The sequence below is a fragment of the Dromaius novaehollandiae genome, chromosome 2, assembly GCF_036370855.1.
Source record: "Dromaius novaehollandiae isolate bDroNov1 chromosome 2, bDroNov1.hap1, whole genome shotgun sequence".
Taxonomy (NCBI): Eukaryota; Metazoa; Chordata; class Aves; order Casuariiformes; family Dromaiidae; genus Dromaius; species Dromaius novaehollandiae.
This window is the reverse complement of record NC_088099.1, coordinates 17,695,180-17,711,789: the sequence shown is the minus strand read 5'-3', so window position 1 is coordinate 17,711,789 and position 16,610 is coordinate 17,695,180. Positions and strand designations below refer to the sequence as shown.

General features: G+C 39.4%; 1 protein-coding gene across 1 annotated transcript; it reads left to right on the top strand.

Moving 5' to 3' along the window:
- The first annotated feature begins 270 nt into the window (after positions 1–270).
- Positions 271–15,053, top strand: MTPAP (mitochondrial poly(A) polymerase). Its single transcript, XM_064505860.1, is given in 10 exon segments — positions 271–491; positions 2,866–3,038; positions 3,592–3,825; positions 4,144–4,368; positions 8,279–8,490; positions 10,698–10,924; positions 12,174–12,266; positions 12,361–12,434; positions 14,178–14,481; positions 14,484–15,053. Coding segments are annotated over 10 exon segments (1,764 nt in total). The 5' UTR covers positions 271–325; the 3' UTR covers positions 14,540–15,053.
- Positions 15,054–16,610: the final 1,557 nt, after the last annotated feature.

Below are 16,610 nucleotides of genomic sequence, written 5' to 3'. Positions count from 1 at the left end.
CCTAATTGACTCTGCAGGTGTGCCCACGAGTTCTGCATAAACGACTCTCCGTTCAAATATTACAGAAAATTGTATCTTCTCCATTGCACGGAGGGAACTGTTTCTGCTACAAGGAGTTACATGTACTGAAAAACAAACAAACAAAAAAACCCAACAAAAATACAGCGCGTTCCGGCTCCGCAGAGGCGGCGCGGTGCCCTCGGGCGCCCGCCCCGTCGGGGAGCGCCGCAGCGCGGGACGCGGCAGGCTGAGCCTCGCCGGCTGCCGTAGAGCGCGGCGGGTGGCGCCTGCGCAGAAGGAGCCGCCGGCGCGGCCCTGCCCGGTGATGGCGTACCGCGCGGGCGGGCGGGCGCTGGCCCTGCTGCCGGGCTGCCTGCGCCTCCCCGCCTCGGCGGCGGCCGGCGGCTGCCCGGGCCGCGGGCAGGCCCGGCTCGGCTCCACCGGCGCTGCGGTGCGGAGGGCGCCGCAGGCCGCCGGCGCCGAGGAGGCAGGTGAGGGCGGCGGGCGCGGGCCGCGCTGCTGTCCCGTCCCGTCCCTCAGGCGGGGCCCGGTCACGGTCTCGGCGCCCCTCAGGCCCTGCCGCTTCTCCCGGGGCGGCGAGGCGGGGCGGGGGAGCGTGTTTCCAGCGGGCGGTTCGGGCCCGGGAGAGGCTCCTGGGCCTCCGCAGCGCGGCGGTGCTCCGCGGGGCGGGGGGTCCCCAGCAGCTCTGCGGGCCCGCTGTAGCGCCGGGGCGCAGCGCGGGAGGGCGGAGTGTGCTGTCGTGGTTTAACGCTGGATTCATTACATCTGGAAATCAGCTAGACGTAAACTGAGCGGTAGCCGTTATCCCCGGGGGATTTCTTTGGGCATCGCCTAGAAAACGTGCTTGCTGCTGTGTGTTTGCCGCAAGCCAAGAGTAGGCAGCTGGTGAGGACCATGCGGAGTTGACGTGCTGTGACTTGGATGTACCACGCAGCTTAACCTGATAATGCAGCTGTGAGCCTGAGTCTTGTGCTTATGCCAAGGTTCGTCTTTCAGGGCTTGAAGAGCATTAGGTGGCACCTTTTTGATAGAAAATCAGGCTGTATTATCACAGTTTCAGTTCGTGTAAGCTAACGCTGCTGACAAGAGCAACAGTCTTTTGCTGTTCACATGCTTGTGCCAACACAAATGTGTAGCAAATTGGAGTAAGAAACAGTTCCAGGTTCCAGTTAAATTTTTTTTGATGTATAACCTAGATCATTCTTCTCAGCTGGTTTGTTGCTTGACCATGTGAATACTCAGGCTAGCATTAGAGGGCAGCATTAGTATATATATGAGCACTGTGTGGAAGGTGGGGTGTTTCTTCCAGCAGTAGTGCTGGTTTATGCTTATTTAGTGCCATTGTTTGACAATGACTTTAACTGGAAATGTTGTTGGAAAGAGGGGAAGAAAGTAAGGTCGAATGCCTCTCACATTCAAAATGCTTATAGTGACCATTTGGATGTGATCTTCTGCATCTGTGCTATGCTTGGGCTGTGCAAATGGCAGCAGAGCTTAGGGAGCACACAGCTCAGAGCACACATTCTGCTCTAGTACTTAAGTATACAGTATACAAGTAGTGTATCATTAAGAATTGCATAGCCAGTCTGGCCTAGTGGAGGGAACTCTGGGAGTAAGAAGATTTGGGTTCATCTTCTGGTTGTGTCACTGGCCTGTAGGACTTGTCATTTCTGCATCACAGTCCCTTCGCTGTCCCCAGGGACAATAGAATATTTATCTTCTTCATAAAGTGCTTCTTTAGTCTTCTACTGAAAAGTGCTATATATAATTAAGGTGTTGAAACAACTGCTTTGAGTAGTTATTATTTATAAGTCTGTGTGAGAGCCACAATAAACTTCTTGTAAAATAAAAGTTTTTTTTAATGATAAATGTTTGACAGTCTTCATTAGGTTATAGTTAAGATTGTCTTGAGGCCACAGCATCCTATCTTTCCTCAAAATCAAAAACAGAATGAAGAGCTCTCTGAACCTTCCCTACGTGATAGCGGCCACAGGGAAATAAGTGCAGACTCTCCAGCTTCCCAGTCTGAATTAGGAATGGCGGTATTAATGTGGAGAATTTTCACAGGCTGTGGTAGTAATGTGACGTGGTCAGTTGATAGTTTGAGAGTTACGCAGGGATGTGATTATTATTTTGAATTTAGGATGTTGCCCTCCCCCGTATGTAATCAACAAAAATATTTTCTGTGCTTATGGAAACGAGACATGCTGGAAGATTGGTGTTGACTCTGTAGGCTGTCAGCAACAATATATATCGTCAGTAGTGTGGTGGGATATGACTGAGCTGTGGGTTAGTTGATGAGTAGATGAAAATATAGGGTTAAATGCGTTTTCGGGGGTAGGAGTTTACTGTAAAAGAAGATGATGAGTTGTAAAGATAACTAAGTGTTTCATTGTTCCGAAGGTAAAAGTGCTGGTTTTGTGGTAGCAGAGGTAGATCTTCTTTTCAGTGCAGCTTGGAAAAGGCCTAGCTTTGCCTGGTACCGTAGCTAGGTGCCTTATTGCTGGATTAGTACACAAAATCCGATTGTGTATGCTGAATTTTCTGAGAGTGAATAGCAAATAAGAGAAGAGCAAGTATTCTTTGTATCATCAACTTTCCTGTGGGATCTAGGGAAGCCAGTATTGTTTTCTTCCTACATTTCCTAGTCTTCATTCTTACAAATGTACGCATTTGTGAGAGAATTGCACTTACGTTTCTTGATTGTTTTTCTGTGCTGCTCCTGGAGAGCCAGAAGAAATCTTTGTTCATTTGCCTAAGCCGAAAAGAGATTAAATGTGCTAAAATCAGCTTTAAGTCTTCATGCTTATGTAGGAAAACCGTGGTGCTCGTTTGTTCACACAGATGCTGAGGTCAATACCAGAAAGAAGACATTCGCTGAGGTTCAAACAGAACGATTGGAGCAAGCAGAACGGACTATTTTAATTAAGTGCCCACCAAAAATTAATGAGAAAAAATTATTGCAGTATTTGTCCAGTCATGGAAAAATTAACAGTCACTTCTTTTTTGAAAATCGTGTAAGTAATTGATAATGTAAACTAAAAGCTAGATTTAAACAAAAAGAAATGCTAACATTTGAACTAGGCCTTATATATTTAAGTTGAGCATATTCTGCACAGCTGATGTATTAAACTTGTTTTTAGTAAAGTTTACAGGTTACTGAGTAACAGATTTCTAAAGTCAGCTAAGCAACACCTGCTCTAAATGATGGATTAGCAACTTGTTTTGAACTAAATCTTTGAAATTTAAACGTAACACTGCTTACTGTTCTAACAGTAGAGCTAACCTTTTTTATGTGTTTTTTGAATATTACAATTGCAAAGATAAATGAATTTTAGTACTTTTGTGTTTAATGTTCACTGCCAAGAGTTGCGTATCTTAAATATTTTTGACTTCTTGTCAAAAGGTGCCTAAGAAGTGTTAAGGTACGGAAAGTAGCGCTCAGCTTCAGAACTGTTGTACTGTACCGTTGCAATGCTCCCGGGGAACATCTGGATAACATCAATACAATCAGCTCAAGACTCGTATGCAGTTATGTAACCCTGTCTGTTTCCATTCTTAATGTTTTAGGGTATCCATGCCTTAATAGAATTTTCTGAAAAGAACAGTATAGCCTCATTACAGGATGTCATTGGAATCCCAAGTGCTACAGAACATCATGTTGTTCCGTTTAAATCTAGACTTTTTACTTTCACACTGAAAAACCCAGTGGGTCAAGCTGCTGCTGAGACTCCGATTCACTTCGCTCCTCAGTCTCACATTCCGGTGAAAGACCTTATTCAAAAGCTTTGTAGTGCTGACAGTGTAAGTATAGGTTTGTAGATCTCTTTCAATTAAAAATTGAACAGTATCTATTTCAGATTTGCAAGTAGACATTACAACTTAGAATGCAGTTTATTTCTGTCTATTTCTGTCTTTAAAAAAATTAGGATTTTGCATGAATGCCTCTCATACATTGGAACAAATAGGTGAAATTTGTTATTTTAATTGCCAAAAATATTTTTCTGTATGAAATAAACCTCTCTGTAAATCAAAATTTTGTTCAAATCACAATGGTATTAAGTAGACAAAAAGATATATTATGGGTCACTGTAACTTCACTGTGTTCAATTTCTTAACTAGATAAGCAGTCAGATGTACAGTCTACTGAATGAGTATCAGCTTACAGAAGAAAATATCAAGCTCCGATTTTTGGCCTGTTCTCTGGTTCGGGATTTCGCACGTGCATATTTTCCAGACAGCGTGGTGAAGCCATTTGGCTCTTCGGTGAACACCTTTGGCAAATTGGGATGTGACGTGGACATGTTTCTGGACTTTCACGAAACAAGAAAGCACACTACAAAAATGGTAAGATTATGCTGTGCATCTTCAGTCTGTTGGATTTTTTCGACAGAGCAGCTCATTTGCTGCTTTCATGTGGAAGTCAGTGTACTCATACTTTGATAAAGGTTTCACGTGAGGCTGTACGAGAGATTGTTAACGAGTTTATTTGAATGTTTAGACTTGAAGACTTTCAGAAACTGAGTGTGACATGAAAGAAGTGGTGTTTCTCGTTATCGGAAAAATGATTTGGTGTTCATGTAGGCTTTGTCTGCACGGTCAGGGTGGATTTCACTGTGGAGGAAACCCTCATTCCCCAGAGCTAAATCAGCAAAGCCAGACCTTCCCATCCTGCTATTGGTTTTCCTTCTCTGGAGCTCTTGGGCATATGCTTCAAGCATAATTATTTTGTGCATGTGTGTGCACATGTATTATTGGAGGGTTGTCAGGCTCTTTTCCTCAATTTAAAGAATCACTTCAACATTTAAAAAGAATATTTCAAGTGATCTTGTCTGTGGGTGGTATTGTTTGCCACAGTTAAGAAAATCATACTTGACTACGGCTCTGAAGCCATTTCCTTTATCGCTGTAACTATTTCTGTTGATAGTGTTAACATGCAACATTGGTCAGTTTATGAAAACCATTTTAGTTTTCTTAATGAGTTCATACAGCGAGAGTACTTTCTAATTAATAGTGGACAGTAGACTTGGGAAGAGAAGACTAAATGTGTAGCGAACTAGGTAAAAATGAGATAGGTGTTCTGAACATGATCTCCATTATCTACAAACCACACACGCTAATGATATTCTTACCAGTGTATAACAGCTTGTTATGCTGTTGACATGGCAGCTGTATTAATGTTAAAACATTGACGTTGCATTCTTGTTGGTGCAGACTGTATGAGTAGTGTGAGATGTACTACAGTTGTATGAACTCTTCTGGGTGCTCTAAATATCATAGTATAAGAATGTTACTCCTGAGCTGCCGTTTTATCATTGGGTGTTTTAAAGCAACTTAACCTGTCATGGGACTGTGGGAGGTGCTCTAGGCCTGCAAAATTGTGTAATAGGAGTCAAAATGATACAGTGGGTGTTCTGAGGGGCACCAAAGAGGTGAGGCCATCTCTTCCCTCAGTGCAGGGACAGATAGCTGTGTTCGTGTGTTGTTTTACTGGGAATTGTTTGTCGTGCATCTGTGGAAATTGCTACAGAAAAGAAAGCACAGGGTGTCCATAATTATTTGTTCTGCATCATGCCATAAATGAACTGTACTGCTTAAACCTATTGTTAGCTTTGAAAGTATTTGGAGGTAGACTAGATTATTAGCAATTGTGACTACTTGTGGGCAGTTGACATATTTATTACTGTAGGGCTCCTTCAGCACAAACCATCATAGCTACTACTTGAGCTCATGTCTTCATGTTACATGACAGATTAGTAGGCTGCATGGCACATTTAAACTGTTACATGTGGTGCAGTGAGGCTTTTGCCTTGTATACAAGCATAGTTGTTATGCATTAAAGAAGATAATCTTGTTGGTTTTACTGATATTTTGGACTGCTAAAATATGGGCATATTTGCTGCCTCAATTTGAAAGGATGTATACAAATAAGGTACATTAGAGAGTTGTCCTATAAAAGGAGTAAAAATCACTAGTGCAGCTCTTGCATCTTGATTCAGGCATAACCAAAAAATAAAGGAGAACAAGATGCCAGCACCTAGAAAGCTTTGTACTTTGAAGGAAAGTGTGACCTGGATACATCTCCTCTAATAGTCAGCCTATGCTTAATGCTTCTCAGAAAGGCAAAAATGGTATTCTCCCTGGCAAATTGTGTTACTCATATACTTAAGCTGGTTGTCTTTCTTGGGACAAGTGAATGAAGGAAAGGAACTTTAATTATAAGATGACATAGCAGCAGGGCAAAGGATATCTTCTGTCTGCCGAACTATTGCAGACTTCCAGGAGGCTGCCAGCAGTGGAGAAAGACCAGGTATTTCAGCATCTATTTATATTTATTTATTTAGTCTCATGGAAAACTGATCAGTGACTGAGTTAAAAAAGGCAGCAAAGGTGGGAGCATTCTTTACCATGGAATCTGTGGCTATTTGAATTTTTTTTTCCAGTTTATTTTATTCTTCCCCATGGGTTATCAAAGGACTAGTTATCAATACGGTGTTTGCTGAGTACAGACATGATGTTTTTAACATGCAGGCAGTTTGGGAGACTAGTGAGCGACTTTAAACATAGTTTAATGATCATTTTAGAGTCACAGTTTTTGGATTCAAACAGTTATGCTTCTTTTTGAGGGTAGTATATCAATTTACCCCAAAGTACTAGTTTACTTTATCCACATCTTCTGTTGTGGGCAACATGGCAAGAATAGGGGGAGAACCACAGGTCTGGGGCAAGTATATCAGTTCTTCCCCCTACCCACAACTGGAACCAAAGCTGTATATGAAGATCTTATCCATTACTAAGATGATCATCTAGCTAAAATCTTCATCTAGCTTCTGAGACATACTGAACAGTTCTCTGGGAAAGCCCACTGTGATTTTTATCACTCACAAAGGTAAAAACAACAGCATATTGACTCATCAGCCAGGTCCCCATCATCTTCTCCGTCAACTACCTCAGTCTCTAACCTATTCACTCCCATTTAGAGACCTAGGGGTACCTCAAGGCAGCTCCATGCTCCCTTTCTGTATAGATGTGGGTTCCTTTCTCTTTGGGCCAGCCTTGCTCCAAGGTCATAGCACTTTAATCCTGGTTTGCTATGTAGATCAGGGTCTGCTGTTTTGGTATGTTCGAACACTGGCTCTGGCTGGAGAAGCATGGGCAAGAGGAGAGCAGGAAAAAACACCTGAGTGGTTGTCAGAGTTGCACAGAAATTGGGTGCCTTAAAGTGGGTTTATGGGGAGGGGGTCACAAGATCCAATACTTCCGAATTTTGCCTGTCTGTAGGTGCCTGGTTTCTTTGCACCAACCTGGTGATAACAAAAGTAACCTCATGTAGTTGTGTCTCAGAGGACTGGTTAGGTCATTGTGTAATGCTTTTCCTTTAGTGTGCATTCACCCATAACGTGTTCCAAAGGGAGGGCTAAGTCAGTGTCAAGTGTCAGATTAGCAAGCAAAAATAGCTGAGGTTTAAAAATACAGAGAGACTATAAAGAGAGCAGAGGTTTCATTGAAATGCTTTATTTCAGTATAAACTATGTGTGTGAAAATTACAGCTACAGAGACATACAGGAAAATGCTTGTCTGATATGGTCAGAATGCAGCTCCAAAATTTATTTATTTGTCAGAAGAAATGTATCTATGTGAAATGATTATTTTCAGTCTTAGAGAAACTTATCATTATTTTAAGAACTTAAAATTATGAGAACATTAGAGAAACTTATTTTAAAACACTGAGAAATTTGCATGATAAAATTTTTGGATTCTTTTCAAATGAAAAAGATTTTCTTTTACAGTGCTACTTGTTTCAATAATAACACATTGTGCTATGTGTATATGGAAGCAAAATACTGGTAGTATGAAATTAGCAGTGGTTTGGTTGTGTTTCTTTTTCTTTTTTTTTTTTTTTTTTTTTTAACTTAAATCTATGCTTTTTTCAGTCAGAGTGTACGTGCTGTCTCAGGAATTCCAGAATTACTTGCTTTAGACAATAGTGTGATGTATTATTATACCCTCATCTGAGCAGCTAATTTCGCAATTAAGTGGTTCACTATTAACCTGCAAAAATTGAATCACTGAGAAAGAATATAAAAGAGAAAGTAGTATGTTTTACCAGGTTCTGCAGGCTGCTTTAAATAATGCATTTGTCTTACAATCTCTAATTGTACAGACTGCTTTGCAAATTGTTGTAGTCTTTCAGAAATATTCTTAAATATCTCTTTAGTTCCATAACTAACAGTTTACTTTTAAAATTTTGTGGCAGAAAAAAGGTCCCTTTGAAATGGAGTATCAGATGAAAAGATTACCATCTGAAAGATTAGCGACTCAGAAAATTCTGTCTGTGATTGGTGATTGCCTTGATCATTTTGGTCCTGGATGTGTGAGTGTACAGAAGATACTCAACGCTCGCTGCCCGCTGGTGAAATTTTCCCATCAGCCAACAGGATTTCAATGTGATCTGTCAGTGAGCAACAGGTAGGACCTGGTTTTAAAAAGTTTAGGTAGAATATACCTATAATCTGGAAACATGTAATGAATGCTGTTTAGTAGTTTCTGTGTTGTTTTTGTAACAAATATGATAAAAGAGCACTTAAAATTGCTGGCTCTGAAAGTACAAATGATATTTTTGAGTTGCAAAGCTTTTTTTAGTGTCTTTAAGATACTCTTCTCCAGTGTAGTAAACGCTTGCTAGCTGAACCTGAAGTCCCAAAGAACACTCTGTGCAAAAATACTGTCTTGTAAGGAACTGAAATAACACAGGATTCTTTAGTCAATTTTCCTTTCTAACACATAGGCATATGCGCAGTCATCTTTGGATTTCTTTTCAGATTAAGAAACTGCATTGTATTAATTTTTATTATAGTCTTTCAGCTGCTTTGCAGTGATTGGATTTCTAGTTATTTCAGGGTTCTTTTTTGTTTGTTTTTTGCTTTAAGTGCCTACATACACCTGTTTGATGGTAAGGTATCTTGAATGATAAATACTTCACTGCTTCAGAAGATAATCTTAAGTGTTACTGTCATTAGGACTTTTCACAAGAATGTCCAATAGAGGGAGTAGGCTTCTTAGAAATATCCCTTTCTGTGTGTTTTCCCTCTTCCCACTTACTCTCATTTTTTAGGTGACTAGTGGTTGATAGGAAGCATATTTTTTTGTTTTACTGTCACTTATTTTATTAAGAATAGTGGTTTATGTTAGTGCTACAGATATATACTGGATTAAAGATACACACTCAAAAATAAGTACCTAACCCTTTTCATTTGTGTCAGGGAGTGATAAAATATGAGTGATTATCTTTCAAGAGGACTTTGGTATGACTTTTAATGCAGATTCTGTGATACAATAGGATCCTAGATTGAATTTTCTGAATCATCCAAAATCCTGTTTCAGAATATGCAGGAGTTGTTAAAACAATACTGAGGAAATATATTGTAGCAAAATTATTTTTCTGCTTTGAAGCAGAACCTTGTATATGCAGCCACAGTGAAAGTCAGCATGCAGTTCTCTGCAAACTTCCTTGTAGTACTCTGCTGAGTGGTTGGTCAGTGTGACTGTCTGTGTGTTCTCTTGTTATCGTTTGGAGTAATAACAAATATTTGTGGACACAGGGAAGCGCTTCACAGTCAAAATTTGAAAAGTCGAGGTATTACAAAACTTTGACGTGGCAAATTTACCTAAAATGCATTTTTTTTCAAAGGAATTAAGTGCAAGATTGTGAACAAAAACTCTTACAACGGTAGTTCAACAAGCACTTTAGACTAAAACCGTCCCCAGAGTAAGTCTTGTTCTTGCACCCTGCTTCCACTGTATTTTTTTCTGCTTTTTCTTGCCCTCCCTTTTGTACAGTACAAGAACATTTGTATGAGCATGTGATGAAGCAGATCACAAACTGATCTGTTTGAAAACAGTTATCCTTCCACTTGAGTTTTTTTCAGCAGGATCTGGATAGTTGTTACAAACAACTGTCAACAATGTGGATGTGGGAATGAAAGCAGGCATCTGCAAACAAAGCTGTTGCTTCTAGCACCAGTGACTGCTTATGTTTGCTTAAAGCATTTGCTGAACAACAACCTCAAATTTATTTCAGCCACACTAAAAATGTCTTTAATGCTTTACAGTTCAAAATTCAGAAATGTATTCTGCGCTGTAACAAACTGAAGGACATCAAACTTCAAACATTTGAAAACTACCGAGTTGACTTGTTTTTCAGGTTTCACTGTCTCTCTGCACGTTACTTATTTTTCAGTTCATCATATTATAACTCTTTGGATTAAGGTTGTAAAACAACTTCTAATTTGTACTTATATTAGGATATAGAGATTATCTAATGTACTGCAAAGACATTTGTGGCTAAATTAAATGTATGTTTTCAGCCTTGATTCTGCATAGTTTTGCCCCGAGTACTTCCCCCCTCCCCATGATAAGGAATAAGGAAACAGTGCAAATCCAGTATTAGTATTTACCCCTAACTGAATCCTTCTTACTGTGAGAAGCTATCAGGAATTTAATCCTAGACAATCTCAGGCATTCTCTTCTAATTTTTTAACCAGTAAAAGTTGGGTTTTTTTATGGATATCCTCTTCACTTGTAACTGATGCTCTAGAATTGAACAGCTAGCACTGCATCTGGTACTTCACATTTCTCTCATTATTTACATGTGTCTCATACTTTTTCTTCCTCAGCATTGCTATAAAAAGTTCAGAACTCTTGTATATCTATGGTTGTCTTGATTCCCGTGTAAGAGCTCTGGTGTTCAGTATACGATGTTGGGCCCGTGTTCATGGACTTACAAATAGTGTTCCTGGTGCTTGGATTACAAACTTCTCTCTAACAATGATGGTCATGTTTTTTCTGCAAAAGAGATCGCCACCTATCATTCCAACACTAGACCGACTTAGAGAACTAGCAGGTAAGGACAGCTGTTTATGAAAGAAATTGGAGTGACTCTCACCTTCATTTTTCACTTCTCTAAAGTTATGAATAAACCCAAGCCATTTCTTTATTCTCTTAAATACCCATATATATTGCGTATACCATATGTTTGAGGGAGTATACAAGTTTCACTTGTATTTTTGTGGGAAAAGCAACCGCACATTTTTAAAAGCAAAATAAATCCATTTTCTTTACAATGCTAAATTCTACTTGGAGGGGTTAAGGTTGTTCCATGCCTCATTTATTTTCATCAAAGCTGTCTCAGTGCTGCTTCCATGCACTGGCTGGTTTGGGTTTATTTTGATTTTTATTTCATAAGACTTGTAAATTCTCAAACATCTCCTCACTTATCAGTTTTGTCCATTGATGGATATGGTGCATATTGTTTTATAGACATCAAGGGCTTAAAAGAAGGGTTAACATTTTTCTCACAATTTGTAGTATCTTTGAGACTGTTCAAGACATCTAGAAATAATTCCTACATCTTTGCAAGTTAGCTGTTCTAGCCATTTCATGCATAGCTTTCAGGGTATGATATCTTTACATATCTTTAGTAAATCTAATGACATCCCAGACTCTTGATTCCTTACTTACGTCTTGTGCTTATTGACATGCTTCCTTCCGAGTTTTGAGTAGATAAAGGGTTATGTTTGGTTGCTTTAAAAACAGTTCAAACATTTCAATCAACATTTATCAACAAGCTTTCAAAATGACTGTAGAATTCTTATGCACAAAACAAAACACCTGTCTCAATTTTACAAGAATATTCCTAATCCGCTTAAGTTTTTCAGAAAAAGAGGCAAGACACTTCAGGTCTGATTGCCAAAACCCCTATGCAGTTATTAACCTTGTAAATTTGTGGTGTTTAGTGGATAATAAACCACTATATGCAAAGGTGCCAGGTTTCTTTCTTAAAGGAAATAACTTCAGAGGTATAAATGTCATATACATTCTTCCTGTAGGCTTTTGAAAATACTGTATTTACTCATGCTTGTTTTCCTTTGCCTATCTCTAGAATTTTTTTTTGTCTTTAACCATTTAACTTGGATCTTGACCTGAGAGTTCGGTTTTAAATCAACTCATAAGTTGATTTACTTTATACAATAGCATTCATTGAATTCAGTCATATCATGGATATCAGACATGACTGAATTCAGAATTTTATTAAATATAATGGCATTTTTGTTGTTTATCACTTCAAAATGCGTTCGCAATTTTTCTTTCAGATGAAGAAGACAAGCATGTAATTGGAGGTTATGATTGCTCATTTGTTAGTGATTTAAGCAAGATTAACCCTACAAAAAATAAAGAAACACTTGGTAGGTAAAGTATTAACTTTTTTTACCAATATGTTGAGAATAGACCTTTTTTTATTGTTACTATTGGCTCATGGGTTTTTTTTTTCCCCTTTAGATGTGTTGCTATGTGACTTCTTTGAATATTTTGGAAACTTTGATTTCAGAAAGAATTCCATAAATCTTCGAAAGGTAAGTGCATTTTAATCTCTCATCATTATCTACTGAATTCCTCCATTTGCTATTTGAGAAACTACAGATGTTAAACAACCATTTCTGTGAACTGTAGTTGTATGTACAGAGTAAATTGGTGATATGCAGAAACAGTTCTTCTTATGAAGGAAGTGAGTTTTCTTGTCAGAACATCATCGCTTAGTGTAACGTTCTTAATGGTGCTGTAGCATTACTTAGGTATGTTGGAAAGCACAAACTCTAATGCTAAGCCTGAAGGATTCTTTTTTTCTTGACTACTGTGTATCAAAAGTGGCTGTTTTAAAATGGCTCCTGCTTTGATTCTGTGGGAAGAAGACTTTTTAAGTGTCATGACGTATGTCATAGCAAAAGTCTGTTACAAACCCTGTATGCCAACAGGCTTTGCATTTAAAGCAGGGAGTCCAGACCCAAACGGTGTCCACATTAAATCTTGTAACTGAGTTTTGAAACTTTCTTCTGACATTTCAGTTTCCTACTACAGTTTGCACTAGCATACAGTGTGGGCAGTTACAGTTCGGTAAGTATGACAGTTAACAGGATCATTCTGTGCTTGCCCAGAGGTCTGCACTAGCATTTTGGTTTCTATATACATTTCACTCATGCTGTTTATTGGGGGGGTGGGGGGTGTATACATACATACGTACATAAGTACACACAGGATATGGATACTGGGTAGGGGATTTCAGTGTAGTGTTGCTACGTGGACACTCTTGTGCATGTTCTGTTTCCTATTTGGGCACTGTGGGTTACTTGCATATAAGCCTTTTTTTATTTTTTTTGGATAGTGCTCAGGTTGATCCTAGAAACTAATCCATTAAGCTGAGGAGCCTTTGTCTGCTTTTAAGCCTCAAAAAAACTAAACAAAAACCTCCACATGGTGGAGCCTAGAGTAGACAGGTGAATTGTCTGTGCTGCTGGTGTGCTTCCTGTTCAACCAATCCTTTTGGTCCTGGGGCAGTAGTGTGTTGTAGCATGTATGTGGAGACTTCCTTACTGGGCAAGCGTAAGCTGGTAAGTTCTTGCTAGAGCTTGCAGTGGAAGGCTTGTAGGGAGTCTATAATAAAGAAAAGGTCAGTAAAGGAGCACTAATAAGCATAGAGATGGCCATGCATTTAAATAGCAAACTACATAGCATCAACAACTTGCCTTTTGCTATGCTGAGTGCCCAAAAGTAGGCCATGATCTGAAGATCTCCATACTTAAAGGCCAGAATGAACCGTGAGGAATTTCAGCCAAGGCATGTTTGGCTATACTACCTCTTGATAAGCACTGTGACAGGAATGGTTTGGGCATATGGAGTGCTTGTAGTAGTTTAGCAAACTGGGCTGTGCAGGTTAATATCACTCACTCATGCTGCTCCATACACAAATGGTGATAGGAGTAGGAGGCTGTAGTGAGTGAGACTTCAGGCTTGTGGAAAAGCAAAGGGATAATGGCCAAATAGACAGTCAAGTTCTACTTGTGTATTGTTTGTGGTGAAGGAAATGTAAACAGAACGTACGAAGGAAAACAGCCACTGAGAGGATTCAGAGAGTCATCGTCATGTGGTCGGATTGACAGGGAAATTAACTTGATCAGTTATCACTTTCTTTTCCACAAAAAATTCTCTAGTAGGTCAAAACACTTTTACTGTTAGTGCTAATGTAATAACTCAAGTGATTTGTTATTTGTTGTGCCTATAATACATGTGCAACTTTGGCTTTTGCTTTTAACTATCTGCAGGGAAAGGAAGTAAATAAACCTGAGTCGTCTCCTCTTTATATCTGGAATCCCTTTGAACAAGACCTTAATATCAGCAAGAATGTTAATCAGCCACAGCTGGAGAAATTTGTTGCTTTGGCCAGAGAAAGTGCCTGGATATTACAGAAGGAAGATAAAACTCAGCGAATGGTCAATAAAGAGCCCTGGGGACTGGCAGCCCTACTGATACCATTTGGAAAAAGTAATCCCGACAAGATCAAGAATAGGGTGAAGGGAATAGGAAGTGAAACGATCAAAAGCCTCTTGGACTCTTTAAAATTAAGTAGTGTGAACAGTCTACAAAAAGCAGTGGGAAAATGACTTTCCGTGTAGAAACACAGTAGCTGCTATTCTGTTTTAGGAATTGAATGCGACACAGTCTGAAGGACATTAACATTTCTATTATGGTGAAATGGAGAGTCAAATGACTTCTGTTTTCCATTGCCATGCTTTCTGTACAGGTCTGCTTTGCTTCTCTATACATTATCTCCTCCTTACTCTCCACTTCTCCATCTGTTCTATGAATGAAGAACATTCAAATCCAAGTTTTACAGATACCTTTTGGAATTAGCCTGCAGTTGGGCATAGTTTTTAACAAAAATACGGACAGAAGGAGCATGGGAAAAAACCTTCAGGAATTTTGTTGGCTAATGCACAAATGATGTGATAAGCAAAAGCTCCAGAAGCAACCACCTTTCAGTGAAACCACAATTTAAAAGAAGATGAATGTTAGTACTGTTACTTCCATTGCAGCCGCATTCTGGGAGCCAGTAAAACCAAAGTGCGTGTGTCTATGTTTGTAATTGTTTTTCATTCATGTACATAGTGCCAAGACACAATAAAGAGGATGGAATTGGATAGTAGGGTTTGCAGTTTCATACAGCATTGCTCTCCAGGGATTCTACAACTATTTCATATTGGAAAAGTGGGTTTCCTATTGTGTATGCCACCTGTTCTCAAACTTCTTCCATCAGGTCTTTTTTCATGTGAGTATCCATAGGACTGGTTCCACCCACACATACATAGACACTCCTCTGTCATCTTGCCTTCAACTTCACTTTAAACCAATATTTCACGTTCTGAAGGGCTTTTGCAGCCACTTTTTGCTTCATCTCTCTCTGTCCTTCGTAGAGGTCCATGGGAGTCACCTGTCATCCTTGAATCCAGTGCCCAGTCCCTCCTTGTTTTTCAGATATTGAGCAGAGCATGGCCTGTCACCCTCCCAGATTGCCTTGACCATTAGAGATAATGTTTCTCCTTGGCTCAAAGATGCCATTGAGTTCTCAGTGCATCCGCCACAGAAGAGCGTGTTTTGGAGGGAGTGAAGTCAGATGGAAAGGGAAATGGAGAGCAGAGACAAATGACAGATATTCTAGGTAGGCTTGTAACTTTTCTGTCTGCCCAACTTAGAGCCACTTATGTGCTCTAAAACTGTGCAACTGTGATATGAACAACTATACAAACTGTTGTCATTACTCTTAAGAGAAATTCAGTACAAGAAATGATGGTAACTCAGAGAACATCATATAGATGCAATACTGATGTTCATGATTAGTTTCATTTTCAGTATTTTTAGATTTTTTTTGTGCTGCAGTAGTATATGATTTTGTGTGGAATTCCTTTATGTTCTTGTAGTCTGAACTGGCATGTTAATATAAACAGTTGGAAAGGATGCTTTCTCTTTTTCCCGAGGTATATTTATTGGAAAAAATGTGGGCGTAATGCATACTTCCAAAGCACTTGTGTAAAATTTTGCTCCTTCCTCTGGGCAAGAAAAACTGCTCTTCAGCAGTTAGTACTCTAAACTGTTAAACCTTGAGTGACTTGAAGACCCTCTGTCAGATCAACTCCACATTAATTTATTTGAATTTTAAAATAATATTCATATGTGTGTATTTCTTATTCATAAATGTTTTGTCGAAGGAATGACTCGCATATTCATTATCTCGGTCATAGGAATTAATTCTCATATTAACTTGTTCAAGACTCAGCCTTGAAATTCAATTTAAATCCCTGTGCTAGTGAGTGAACTTCATTTTGGTGGCTGGTATGAAATTTGTTGTGTTATTGGCATTAAACCAAACCTTTTGGCACCAAGCTTGTCACTAATGCTGTAAGGAGCCTTGATCTTTATGGAACCTAGGGAGATGTTTTCTCCAGCAGTAGCTATTCAAGCTTTTAGAGTGGTACTTGATTACTTGATATTTTTTACAGTTAAATAGAATGGGTAACACTGTAATAAGAAAATGGCATAGCAGTGATGGAAGCATACACCAGAATTGTGACAGTGTATACCTGCTCCTCAGAATGTATATGTATTGGTTCAGTCCGTTTCATCTAGATAAGAAAGATCTGATAAAAATTTTGACACCGAGACACAAGATGCATTTAGTCCAAGATCCATAAACAGTTGAG